A 13,847-nucleotide genomic window follows, 5' to 3' on the forward strand; every position below is an offset into this window, starting at 1 on the left:
CCAAGCAGGCTAAGATAAAAGGTAGGGAGGAGGGACTTGGGGGAGGGGCGTTGGAAATGCGATAGGTGGAAGGAGGTTAAGGTGAGGGTGATAGGCCCGAGTGGGCATGGGGGCGCGGAGAGGTCAGGAAGAAGATTGCAGGTTAGGAAGGTGGTGCTGAGTTCGAGGGTTGGGACTGAGACAAGGTAGGGGGAGGGGAAATGAGGAAACTGGAGAAATCTGAGTTCATCCCTTGTGGTTGGAGGGTTCCTAGGCGGAAGATGAGGTGCTCTTCCTCCAGCCGTCGTGTTGCTATGGTCTGGCGATGGAGGAGTCCAAGGACCTGCATGTCCTTGGTGGAGTGGGAGGGGGAGTTGAAGTGTTGAGCCACGGGGTGGTTGGGTTGGTTGGTGCGGGTGTCCCAGAGGTGTTCTCTGAAACGTTCTGCAAGTAGGCGGCCTGTCGCCCCAATATAGAGGAGGCCACATTGGGTGCAGCGGATGCAGTAAATGATGTGTGTGGAGGTGCAGGTGAATTTGTGGCAGATATGGAAGGATCCCTTGGGGCCTTGGAGGGAAGTTGGGGGGGTGGGGGGAGGGAAGTTGGGGGGGTGGGGGGGGGGGAAGGGGGGGGGGGGGGGGGGAGGTGTGGGCGCAAAAGGTTTTTTCAGGGTAGGGGGTTCCAAAACTAGAGGACATAGGTTTAAGGTGAGAGGTGAAAGATATAAAAGGGATCCAAGAGGCAACTATTTCAAGCAGAGTATGGTTGCTAGTATAATTATAACATTTAAAAAGGCATCTGGATATGTACATGAGTAGGAAGGTTTTAAAGGGACATAGGCCAAACGGGATTAGATTAATTTAGGTTGGTATGGACGAGTTGGACCAAAGAGTTTGTTTCTGTTCTGTGCAGCACTGACTCTGGAGGAGATCTTGAAACCACAATCTTTGGATTCAGAAGTGTGTGCTACATGCTGAGCCATTGCCGGCAGTTAAAGACCCCATGGTTCTGGTTCCCTCTGGTGTTCACCATAGTCCAAACAGATAATTCCATTTGTCTAAATGGAAGACATAACTCTATACCTTTTCTTGAGAAAATATTTGAGAAACTGTATAATAGAGTTGCATGTTAGGTTATGAATTTTTGTAATGTAACACGAAACTCTGATAAACATCTAAGTGGAAATTTTGTGACGTCTTTTGGCATGAGTAACTGGTTTGTAAAATCAGGCAAGTGCCTTTTACAGTTTATGCAATGTTTGCAATAACTACCAAAGCCACCTTTCATAAGAAAGAAAATAATGCTGAAGCTATGAATCTGAAACTGAAATTGAAAATGCTGGAAATACTTGGCAGGTTTGGCAGCATCTGTGGAGACAGAAACAAAGTTAATACTGAAGGTTAATAACCTCTCGTCAGAACTGGGAAAAAGCAGTAATAGGATTTAGCAGTTGAAAAGAGAACGACAAAATAAGAACAAAAGAAAAATTCCATGATAGCTGGTGGCTGGGAGACATTAAATGACAAAGAGTTGGCAGTGCAAGACCAAGAACTGGAGAGACGGGTTAGAAAACAGGGTGTGTAAAGAGGAGGTATGAATTATAGCGTCTGAGGAACAGCTGACATCCAAATCAAGAAGAAAGGAAATGTGAAAGGAATATATCAACACTTGTGTGAAGATTAAAAAACAAAATGCGGACAGAGATTATAGACTGAATTTACTGAACAAAACGTTGAACCCAGAATATTGCAAAGCACCCAAACAAAACATAAAGTACTCAGCATTTAGTATAGGAGTTCTGAAACTTGAAAGGGTTCAGCAAAGATTTATAAAGGATGCTGCTAGGGTTGGAGGGTTTGAGCTATAGGGAGAGGCTAAATAGGCTGCAGCTATTTTCCCTGGAGCTTCAGAGGCTATGGGGTGACCTTATTGTGGTTTATAATATCATGAGGGGCATAGATAGGGAAAAATAGAAAAGGTCCTTTTCCCAGTGTAGCAGAGCCCAAAACTAGAGGGCACAGGTTTAGGGTGAGGGGGTAAAGATTTAAAAGGATCTAAAGGGTAACTTTTTCATGCAGACAGTGGCGAGTATATGGAATGAGCTGCCAGAGGATGTGGTGGAGGGCAGCATAATTACAGCATTTTAAAGGCATCAGGGATGGGTATATGAATAGGGAGAGTTGAGAGGGATATGTGCCAAATGGCACTAGATTAATTCAGGATATTTGGTTGGCATGGACGAGTTGGACTGAAGTGTCTGTTTCCAGGGTGTACATCTCCATGACTTCACTGTTCCATGAGCATGCATGATCCACAGTGAAACACAACTCAACAGTGAGGACAGAGAGGTCATAATCAGAGCAAGTGAAGAAATAAAATCTGACAGATGGAGCACAAATTTGGGAAAATGAGAATTTGTTCACTTTGGCAGAAAGAATGAAATAGAAAGCTACTGAGGGTCAATGGGTATGTGGAATTCAGAATGTAAACATATCAGCCATGTTATTGCAAAGTGGAGCAGACTTGAAAGGCTGAGTAGTCCACTTCTGCTCCTAAATTCATATGTTCATAAAATACCACGAGCAGAAGTTCGGACCACAACAGTGGGCTTTCTGCAGTTGCCTGTGTGTTGGTTTTCCACAGCACAGAGCAGCTGTACTTGAGCTGCAAATACAAACTAAACTGAAATGTGTTTACAAAATTGCTGTTTCATCTTGCAGGTGCGTTTGGGACCTTGAACAATGAAGAGACAAGGTAAAAGGGAATATTTTGGATTGCCTGTACCTACATGGAAGGGCACCATAGGACTGTATGAATAGATATGCCAGAAGGGCAGATTGGGATGTTGTATAGTAAATGGCCCTTTAGAATGCTGAAAAGGGAGAGGACTGATAGGCATGATGTGATGGTGGTGGAATCATAATGGAAGTAGCAGTAATGATGGAGGATAATCTGATCAATATGAAACTGATAAGGTGGAAGATGTGGACAGGGAGAACACAATCATTGTTCTGGGACGGAGAATGAAAGATACTTGTATTTTCTTCTTTTATTTCATAATGTATATGTGTGAAACAGTACTATATAGTCTATGGAGCCATAAGCCATCTGAATACAATCACATTAAATTAGTATACTTCCAATGATTTTTCAACCCCTCTTGAGTGTATTATCCAGAGTTCTTCTGTTAACATACTGTAAATTATAAAAATTTTGAGAACAGCTTGCCAGCAAGTATAATTGAAGTTCCTGCCACAAGTTGCAATTGAATCAAGTGATTTAGTAATTATTAGGATTTAGTTTGCTGATTAAAAGGTTGATGCTTTTATATAAGCATCAACAACCAATGTCAGTAATAATGAAATTGCCAAAGCCAAAATAAACAAAATTGTAATAAAATGAAATTAACTATCTTAGATTCAAAAGTACATTCATCTTTGCTGGGATATTTTAACAAGCACCAATAACAGTGAAATCAGTTCAATGATTCCAAAAATATTATTAACTACTGTACACAACAAACAGCGGTTCTCATTGCAAAAAGTGACAATGTTTTATCATGACAAAGTTTAGATCTGACCCAGAACTGCAGTTAGTATATGAGCAATTATGAGGCTTTTGGAGAACTAAATATTAGCCAGTTATTTTTCTTTACACCAACTAATTATGCATAAGACAGAGGAATATTTTTGTTTAAATATTGAAACCTTAAGATTGTTTCACTTCGTTCCTGCACAAATAATTTGCTCACCAATTTGATTACCTTTAATGCCTTCCCTCACTTCAACTTCAGACATCTTGGCCCCATTGAATATTCTTTCAGAAGCCTGTGATTATTACTTGGGGTTAATCACCAGACTAATCTTTCTACCGCATGCTTAATGTCCAGTTTTTTAATATATATTCTTGATGTACTGCTTGGAAACATTTATTATATTATACAATTTTACTGCAGTGATGTGACCCTACGGTTCAAGCAGTTTCTCATCTCTCAAATACGTCTGATTAAAAACCATAAATATCTTAAACTTAACATCCACCTATTTATAAAAATGTTGAGAAGAAATCTGGATACAAATCAATTTCGAACTAGATATCCTTCTCTCGCAAATAAAAGAATGGTCTCCAAAAGAGTGTCTGACAAAACTTTCCCAAGTTGGCACTTTTTGAGACACTAATCAACTTGCTACAGATTTTTTTAATGTTCCTGAGCAAACAAATGCCTTCTGCATTCAAACAACTGAAATACAGAGAATGCTAGAGATCTGAAATAAAAACAAAGCGCTGAAGAAACTCAGCAAGCCTGGGGGCTTTTGTAGTCAGGAAAATCAGAAGTAACAGAGTCCAAAATTTTTTCCAAAACTGAAGACAAGTCATTTCGGACTCAAAAATTAACACGGTATCTCTCTTTCTTTCCACTGATGTCGAAACCCGAGTTTTTCTGGCATTTTCTGCTTTTATTTCAGCCTTTGTCGCTTTATTAACATAGTTCTGGAATAAACTTAAAAACTTGAGCATCTTGAACTTGTGTCATCAGGAGTACACTTAGAACAGTGATCAAATACCAAGACAAGCAATTATTCTATTAAACAACCTGCCCCTCAAGCCTGTTAATCAGACCATGCTTCATCTCTGACTTAATTCTATAATCTTGGCTTTTAACATATTTCAATTGCATTTCAAACAACCTGGAGTCTTAACATTAATAACTGAACACCACATATAGAAGACAGTTCTAACTTGTACAATCCAATATATAGTGAAGCGTTTCCAAGTTACACTTCTGAAAGGTGTCTGGCTTGAATTCTGTATTCAACCAACAGAGATAGATAAGACAATAGACAATAGACAATAGATGCAGGAGTAGGCCATTCAGCCCTTCGAGCCTGCACCGCCATTCAATATGATCATGGCTGATCATTCCCAATCAGTATCCTGTTCCAGCCTTATCTCCATAACCCTTGACTCCACTATCTTTAAGAGCTCTATCCAATTCTTTCTTAAATGAATCCAGAGACTGGGCCTCCACTGCCCTCTGGGGCAGAGCATTCCACACAGCCACCACTCTCTGGGTGAAGTAGTTTCTCCTCATCTCTGTCCTAAATGGTCTACCCCATATTTTTAAGCTGTGTCCTCTGGTTCGGCACTCCCCCATCAGCGGAAATATGTTTCCTCCTGCCAGAGTGTCCAATCCTTTCATAATCCTATACGTTTCAATCAGATCCCCTCTCAGTCTTCTAAATTCAAGGGTATACAAGCCCAGTCGCTTCAGTCTTTCAGTGTAAGGCAATCCTACCATTCCAGGAATTGACCTCGTGAACCTACGCTGCACTCCCTCAATAGCCAGAATGTCTTTCAAATTTGGAGACCAGAACTGTACACAGTACTCCAGGTGTGGTCTCACCAGGGCCCTGTACAGCTGCAGAAGCACCTCTTTGCTTCTATACTCAATTCCTCTTGTTATGAAGGCCAGCATGCTATGAGCCTTCTTCACGACCTGCTGTACCTGCATGCTTGCCTTCATTGACTGGTGAACAAGAACACCCAGATCTCTCTGAACAGCCCCTTTACCTAATTGATACCATTGAGGTAGTAATCTGCCTTCCTGTTCTTGCCACCAAAGTGGATAACCAGACATTTATCCACATTAAACTGCATCTGCCATGCATCTGCCCACTCACCTAACTTGTCCAGGTCACCCTGTAATCTCCTAACATCCTCATCACATTTCACCCTACCACCCAGCTTTGTATCATCAGCAAATTTGCTAATGTTATTGCTGATACCATCTTCTATATCATTTACATATATTGGAAAAAGCTGCGGTCCCAGCACGGATCCCTGCGGTACCCCACTGGTCACTGCCTGCCATTCCGAAATGGAGCCGTTAATCACTACCCTTTGTTTCCTATTAGCCAGCCAATTCTCTATCCAATCTAGTACTTTGCCCCCAATACCGTGCGCCCTAGTTTTGCTCACTAACCTCTTGTGTGGGACTTTATCAAAAGCTTTCTGAAAATCCAGGTATACTACATCTACTGGATCTCCCTCGTCCATCTTCAGAGTTACATCCTCAAAAAATTCCAGAAGATTAGTCAAGCATGATTTACCCTTCATAAATCCATGCTGACTCTGTCCTATCCTGTTACTATTATCCAGATGTGCCGTAATTTCATCCTTTATAATAGACTCCAGCATCTTTCCCACCACTGAGGTCAGACTAACTGGTCTATAATTTCCTGCTTTCTCCCGCCCACCCTTCTTAAAAAGTGGCACAACATTAGCCGCCCTCCAATCCTCAGGAACCGACCCCGATTCTATTGAACTCTGGAAAATAATCACCAGATTCTCTTAAAAACCTCAAAAAAGTCAATCAATTACAGTTTAAAATTCTACATTCAAAGAAATACTATCCAAGATTTCATAACGTTCCAGGCAGACTAATCCATGAGAGCCTAGGTATAATTTTGCTAAATCTTGACACACAAATACATGTGATGCACAAATGTTTACGTTTGAAATGAACATTCATGATCAATGTACATATAAATACAATACACAAACATCTTAAAATAGTTGCAATAAGGAATGTTAGGATAAAGTAAACAAAACATTGTACATTAATCACCAAATTTTATTGCACATGAAAAACAAACACAAAAATAACATTTATTCTGTCAAATTGGGTATAGCCGAAGATGAGCCACTAAGAGATTGCAGCTGATGAGGCACTGACCTGGGGTGGGTGAGGAATGGGCACGGACCCCGCAAGGGACGGGGTTAGTGGGGTTGGAGAAATAGGCACTAATCCGAGGGTGGGAGGTGGGGCAATCACTCTGAGTGGGCTGAGGGTAGGGGAGGTATAGACCCCCTTGGCTGGAGGTGAGGGGCATGGGGAAAGCAGGGTTGGGAAGGAGAATGAGCACACACTCCAGTTTGGGGGGGGGGGGTGGAAACAGGCAGTGACCTGGTGGGGGTGGTGTTGGGGGGGGGGGGGGGGGGAAGAGGGGAAGAGGGGAAGGGGGGAAGAGGGGGGGGGAAGGGGGAAGGGGAAGGGGGAAGGGGGGGGAAGGGGGGGGGAAGGGGGGGGGGAAGGGGGAAGGGGGGGAGGGGGAAGGGGGGGAGGGGGAAGGGGGGGGAGGGGAGGGGGGGGGAGGGGGGGGAGGGGGGGGGGGAGGGGAGGGGAGGGGAGGGGAGGGGAGGGGAGGGGGGGGAGAGGGGAGGGGAGGGGAGGGGAGGGGAGGGAGGGGAGGGGGGGGAGGGGAGGGGAGGGGAGGGGGGGGGAGGGGAGGGGGGGGAGGGGAGGGGGGGGGGAGGGAGGGGGGGGGAGGGGAGGGGGGGGAGGGGAGGGGGGGGAGGGGAGGGGGGGGGAGGGGAGGGGGGGGAGGGGAGGGGGGGGAGGGGAGGGGGGGGAGGGGGGGAGGGGGGAAGAGGGGGGAGGGGGGAGGGGGGAGGGGGGAAGAGAGGGGGGGAGGGGGGAAGAGAGGGGGGAGGGGGGAAGAGAGGGGGGAGGGGGGAAGAGGGGGGGAGGGGGGAAGAGGGGGGGAGGGGGGAAGAGGGGGGGAGGGGGGAAGAGGGGGAAAGAGGGGGGGGAAGAGGGGGGAGGGGGGAAGAGGGGGGAGGGGGGAAGAGGGGGGAGGGGGGAAGGGGGGGAGGGGGGGAAGAGGGGGGAGGGGGGAAGAGGGGGGGGGAAGAGGGGGGAGGGGGAAGAGGGGGGGAGGGGGGAAGGGGGGAAGGGGGAGGGGGGGAAGGGGGAAGGGGGGGGAAGGGGAAGGGGGGGAAGGGGGAGGGGGGGAAGGGGGAGGGGGGAAGGGGGAGGGGGGGGAAGGGGGGGGAAGGGGGAGGGGGGGAAGGGGGGGGAAGGGGGAGGGGGGGAAGGGGGAGGGGGAAGGGGGGGGGAGGGGGGGAAGGGGGGGGGGAGGGGGGGAAGGGGGGGGAAGGGGGGGGAGGGGGGAAGGGGGGAGGGGGGGGAGGGGGGAAGAGAGGGGAGGGGGGGGAGGGGGGAAGAGGGGGGGGAGGGGGGAAGAGGGGGGGGAGGGGGGAAGAGGGGGGGGAGGGGGGAAGAGAGGGGAGGGGGGGGAGGGGGGAAGAGGGGGGGGGAGGGGGGGGGGAGGGGGGGGGGAAGGGGGGGGGGGAGGGGGGAAGAGGGGGGGGGAGGGGGAAGAGGGGGAGGGGGGAAGAGAGGGGGGGAGGGGGGGAAGAGGGGGGAGGGGGGAAGAGGGGGGGGAGGGGGGAAGAGGGGGAAGAGGGGGGGGAAGAGGGGGGAGGGGGGAAGAGGGGGGAGGGGGGAAGAGGGGGGAGGGGGGAAGGGGGGAGGGGGGAAGAGGGGGGAGGGGGGAAGAGGGGGGGGGAAGAGGGGGAGGGGGAAGAGGGGGGGAGGGGGGAAGGGGGGAAGGGGGAGGGGGGGGAAGGGGGAGGGGGGGGGAAGGGGGAAGGGGGGGAAGGGGGAGGGGGGGAAGGGGGAGGGGGGGAAGGGGGGGGAAGGGGGAGGGGGGGAAGGGGGGGGAAGGGGGAGGGGGGGAAGGGGGAGGGGGGAAGGGGGGGGGAGGGGGGGAAGGGGGGGGGTGGGGGGGAAGGGGGGGGGAAGGGGGGGGTGGGGGGATGGGGGGAGGGGGGGGAGGGGGGAAGTGAGGGGAGGGGGGGGTGGGGGGAAGAGGGGGGGAGGGGGGAAGAGGGGGGGGAGGGGGGAAGAGGGGGGGGTGGGGGGAAGAGAGGGGAGGGGGGGGAGGGGGGAAGAGGGGGGGGGAGGGGGGGGGGTGGGGGGGGGTGGGGGGGGTAGGGGGGGGGGAGGGGGGGAGAGGGGGGGAGGGGGGGAAGAGGGGGTGGGGGGAAGTGAGGGGGGGAGGGGGGATGAGTGGGGGGGAGGGGGGAAGTGAGGGGGGGAGGGGGGAAGAGAGGGGGGGAGGGGGGAAGAGAGGGGGGAGGGGGGTTGTGAGGGGGGGAGGGGGGTTGAGTGGGGGGGAGGGGGAAGTGTGGGGGGGGGGGGGGGGGAAGAGAGGGGGGGAGGGGGGAAGAGAGGGGGGGGGAGGGGGGGGTGGAGGGTAGAGTGGGGGGGGGAGGGGGGGAGGGGGGGAAGAGGAGGGGGGGAGAGAGGGGGGGAGGGGGAAGAGAGGGGGGGAGGGGGGAAGAGAGGGGGAAGAGGGGGGTAAGAGGGGGGAAGAGGGGGGAAGTGGGGGAAGTGGGGGGGGGGAGGGGGAAGAGGGGGGGGGGAGGGGGAAGAGGGGAGGGGGAGGGGGGAAGGGGGAGGGGGGAAGGGGGAAGGGGGAGGGGGGAAGGGGGAGGGGAAGGGGGAAGGGGGAGGGGGAAGGGGAGGGGGAAGGGGGAAGGGGGGGGGGAAGGGGAAGAGGGGGGGGAAGGGGAGAGGGAAGAGGAAGGGGGGAAGAGGGAGGGGGGAAGAGGGAGGGGGGAAGAGGGAGGGGGGAAGAGGGAGGGGGGAAGAGGGAGGGGGGAAGAGGGAGGGGGAAGAGGGAGGGGGGAAGAGGGAGGGGGGAGGGGAGGGGAAGAGGGAGGGGGGAAGAGGGAGGGGGAAGAGGAGGGGGAAGAGGGGGGGGGAGGAAGAGGGAGGGGGAAGAGAGGGAAGAGGGGGGGGGGAAAGAGGGGGGGGGGAAGAGGGGGGGAGAGGGGGGGGGAAGAGGGGGGGGGAAGAGGGGGGGGGAAGAGGGGGGGGGAAGAGGGGGGGGGAAGAGGGGGGGGGGAGAAAGAGGGGGGGGGAAGTGGGGGGGGGGAAGGGGGGGGGGCTTGTGGGGGGGGGGGAAGAGGGGGGGGGGAAGGGGGGGGGGGGAAAGAGGGGGGGGTGGGAAGGGGGGGGTGGGAAGAGGGGGGGGGGGAAGAGGGGGGGGGGGAAGAGGGGGGGGAAGAGGGGGGGGGGGAAAGAGGGGGGGGGGAAAGAGGGGGGGGGGAAAGAGGGGGGGGGGGAATGAGGGGGGGGGGAAAGAGGGGGGGAATGAGGGGGGGGATTGCGGGGGGGAAGCGGGGGGGGGGAAAGAGGGGGGGGGAAAGAGGGGGGGGGGAAAGAGGGGGGGGGAAAGAGGGGGGGGGAAGAGGGGGGGGGAAGAGGGGGGGGGGAAAGAGGGGGGGGGGAAGAGGGGGGGGGGGAAGAGGGGGGGGGGGAAGAGGTGGGGGGAAGAGGGGGGGGGATGAGGGGGGGGAAGAGGAGGGGGGGAAGAAGGAGGGGGGGGGAAGGAGGGGGGGGGAAGAGGAGGGGGGGGAAGAGGAGGGGGGGGGAAGAGGAGGGGGGGGAAGAGGAGGGGGGGGAAGAGGAGGGGGGGGGAAGAGGAGGGGGGGGGGAAGAGGAGGGGGGGGGAAGAGGAGGGGGGGGGAAGAGGAGGGGGGGGGAAGAGGAGGGGGGGGGAAGAGGAGGGGGGGGGAAGAGGAGGGGGGGGGAAGAGGAGGGGGGGGGAAGAGGAGGGGGGGGTGGAGAAGAGGGGGGGGGAGAAGGGGGGGGGGGAGAAGAGGGGGGGGAGGGGGGGGAGAAGAGGGGGGGGGAGAAGAGGGGGGGGGGAGAAGAGGGGGGGGGGAGAAGAGGGGGGGGGGAGAAGAGGGGGGGGAGAAGAGGGGGGGGGAAGGGGGGGGAAGGGGGGGGGAAGGGGGGGGGAAGGGGGGGGAAGGGGGGGGGGAAGGGGGGGGGAGAGGTGAGGGGGGGGAAGAGGGTGAGGGGGGGGAAGAGGGTGAGGGGGGGGGAGAGGGTGAGGGGGGGGGAGAGGGTGAGGGGGGGGGGGAGAGGGTGAGGGGGGGGGGGGAGAGGGAGAGGGTGAGGGTGAGGGGGGGGGAGAGGGTGAGGGGGGGGGAGAGGGTGAGGGGGGGGGGGAGAGGGTGAGGGGGGGGGGGAGAGGGTGAGGGGGGGGGAGAGGGTGAGGGGGGGGGGAGAGGGTGAGGGGGGGGGAGAGGGTGGGGGGGGGGAGAGGGTGAGGGGGGGGGGGAGGGGGAGGAGTGAGGGGAATGGGCAGTCACCCCAGGGGAGGGGGGGGGAGAGGGGGGGGGGGGAGAGGGGGGGGGGGAGAGGGGGGGGGGGGGAGGGGGGGGGGGAGAGGGGGGGGGAGGGGGGGGGGGGGGAGGGAGGGGGGGGGAGGGGAGGGGGGGGGAGGGGGGGGGGGGGGGAGGGGGGGGAGGGGGGGGGAGGGGGGGGAGGAGGGGAGGGGGGGGGGGAGGGGGGGGAGGGGGAGGGGGAGAGGGGGGGGGGGGGAGAGGGAGGGGGGGGGGGGGAGAGGGAGGGGAGGGGGGGAGAGGGAGGGGAGGGGGGGAGGGAGAGGGGGAGGGAGGGGAGAGGGGGAGGGAGAGGGGGGGGGGGAGAGGGGGGGGGAGGGAGAGGGGGGGGGAGGGGAGGGGGGGGGGGAGGGGAGGGGGGGGGGAGGGGAGAGGGGGGGAGAGGGGGGGAGAGGGGGGAGAGGGGGGGGGGGGGAGAGGGGGGGAGAGGGGGGGGGGGAGAGGGGGGGGGGGAGAGGGGGGGGGGGAGAGGGGGGGGGGGAGAGGAGAGGAGGGAGGGGAATGGGCAGTCACCCCAGGGGGAGGGGGTGTGTGAATGGGGCGTACTCCATCTCCCGGATTGACAGTGACCGAGTTGTGGAGGGTCCGTGCGGGGCCCAGTGCGGGCGGTGGGTCTGTTGTGAGGGAGATGGAGGGGAGCGGGCGGCCATCCGGCGCCATGTTGTGACGATCCGCCCGCGCCCTCTCCCGGAGCCTGTCTCTCTCTCTCTCTCTGTGTATCTCCCCCTCCCCGTGTCCGTCTATCTCTGTCTCGGCCCCGGCCGCCTCCATCACAATCTTTGCTGCATTTACTTACTTCCTGTTTGAAGTACGGGCACTTTTTGACAACGTCCAAGAGACCAGGATGACAAAATACCAGGATGGAAAGAAAAAAACCCCACACAGAGAGAGAGGCCGCTCCCTCTCCCTCCGTCCACCGGAAACACACCCTACCTCACATCCGCCCAGCTGCCATAGCAACGCGGCCTACACTCGATTGAAGCCTTCAGCATCTCCACACAACCGTCTGCCTAACTCTCAAATACCCACTTCCCAGTGACAGTGAGTGCTTTATTATTATTGCCCAATGACACCCAGTACATAGTCAAAAGTGAAAGAACTGCGGGTGTTGTATCAATCAGAAACAAAAACAGAAGTTGCTGGAAAAGCTCAGCAGGTCGTGGCAGCATCTGTGGACCCTTCCTCAGACCTCTCCTGCCCACTTACTTATTTGAGTTGCAATCATTCGACCCATCCTCTTGTCAGATCCAACCCGCCTTATTGTTTTCCATAAGTTTCAGTCACTCTGACTCAGAAATCCTGCAGTATCATCTATCACATTGAAAAACACCGCAATGTTTTGCTTTGCTGACCCTTCACTGGTCCCCTCAGGATATTGATAATGGAGAGCTCAGCAATGGTAATGCCATTGAAGGCCGAGAGGCAAAGCTTAGATTCTATCTTGTTAGAGATGGTCAATGGCAGGTTGTTGGTCACCTCTCCTGCCCACTTAGATAGCTGCAATCATTCTATATTTCCTGCTCTCAGTTCTATGATCCAACTGGCCTTATTTGTTTCATAAGGTTTCTAACTCTGACTCAGAAATCCAGCAGTATCATCTATCACATTGAAAAACACCGCAATGTTTTGCATTGTTGACCTTCAGAGAACAGTTCGAATGCAAGATGGTCAACACCGAAAAGTTCAGCCAAATTTTAACTAATTCAAAACCATCCACTTGCAAAGAGTTAAAGTCAGATGCAACAGTTCAACATCTCTTTGCACAGTGATAGGCAGACCTGAAAAATGTTTCCATTTTTATTATCATGAATCATAAGCAATCTGACAATAGCAAAATAAATTGGCAGATTTTTATGTGAAAGGTGGAGGAGAAATATGGGGTTTAACTAAATTTGATAAGCCCATAGAGACATGGAGATGTACAGCATGGAAACAGACCCTCCGGTTCAACTCATCCATGACAACCAGATATCCCAACCTAATGTAGCCCTGAGAGAGTGTATAGGGTATAAACAAGTAGGGAAAGAGTTAAGTTTTGAGTTTTGAGAAACAAGCGGTTCAGCAGAGCATGACTCAGATCAGATAAGAGCATGCAGTTAACAATGGGGTGCTGGTGGCAAGGATTATGGGTTAACAAGGTCGAAAAGCATTCATTATGTAGAGCCATTTAACAATATTGGAAGCATTCAGTATGTAAGGTCTGTTAACAAAGTGTAAGGTATTCATTATGTAAAGTCAGTTATGGTTAAGAACATTCATTGTATAACAGCAGATGACTTAATCTTTACTATTGATGCTCGCTGATTGTAACGGTAACCCAATCAATATGTATGTTGCCTTATCTGGATGGTCGTCCCTGTAAAATGACTACATAATTCATTAAGAAACTGCAATTCCACAAAAGACCGAGAACTCATGTCTCTGTACATGTGGGCGGTTGTTCTCTTTTCCTTCAGGGACTGAAATAAAGATGAAGGAGGTAAAACTATACTGTGTCTCCTGAGCGTGTTGCTTCAACTGAGGCAGGAATGGGATGACAATTCCACCTGCCAGCAGCCGGCCCATATCCCTCCAAACCCTGCCTATTCGTATAGCCATCCAGATGCTTTTTACATGTTACAATTGTACAAGCCTCCACCACTTCCTCTGGTAGCTCATTCCATATGAGTACTACTCTCTGTGTGAAAAAGTTGCCGCTTAGTTCTCTTTTACATCTTTCCCCTCTCACTCTAAAGTTATGCCCTCTAGTTCTAGACTCCCCCACCTCAGGGAAAAGACTTTGTCTATTTATCCTATCCATGCCCCTCATGATTTTATAAACCTCTATAAGGTCACCCCTCAGCCTCTGAAACTCCAGGGAAAACAGCCCCAGCATGTTCAACCTC

The 13,847-nt window shown here is 54.1% G+C and overlaps 1 protein-coding gene across 1 annotated transcript in view; it reads left to right on the forward strand.

Annotated features, from left to right (window-relative positions):
* The window catches only part of LOC140467035 (transmembrane protein 243-like), a 109,021-nt gene extending 95,585 nt beyond the window's left edge, over positions 1-13,436 (forward strand). The window contains exons 5-6 of the mRNA XM_072563083.1: positions 2,700-2,733; positions 11,772-13,436. Of these exons, the coding sequence (XP_072419184.1) occupies positions 2,700-2,717 (18 nt within the window). The 3' untranslated portion in view covers positions 2,718-2,733; positions 11,772-13,436. The remainder of the gene's footprint in view (positions 1-2,699; positions 2,734-11,771) is intronic.
* Positions 13,437-13,847: the final 411 nt, after the last annotated feature.

The sequence above is a fragment of the Chiloscyllium punctatum genome, chromosome 44 (assembly GCF_047496795.1).
Source record: "Chiloscyllium punctatum isolate Juve2018m chromosome 44, sChiPun1.3, whole genome shotgun sequence".
Lineage (NCBI taxonomy): Eukaryota > Metazoa > Chordata > Chondrichthyes > Orectolobiformes > Hemiscylliidae > Chiloscyllium > Chiloscyllium punctatum.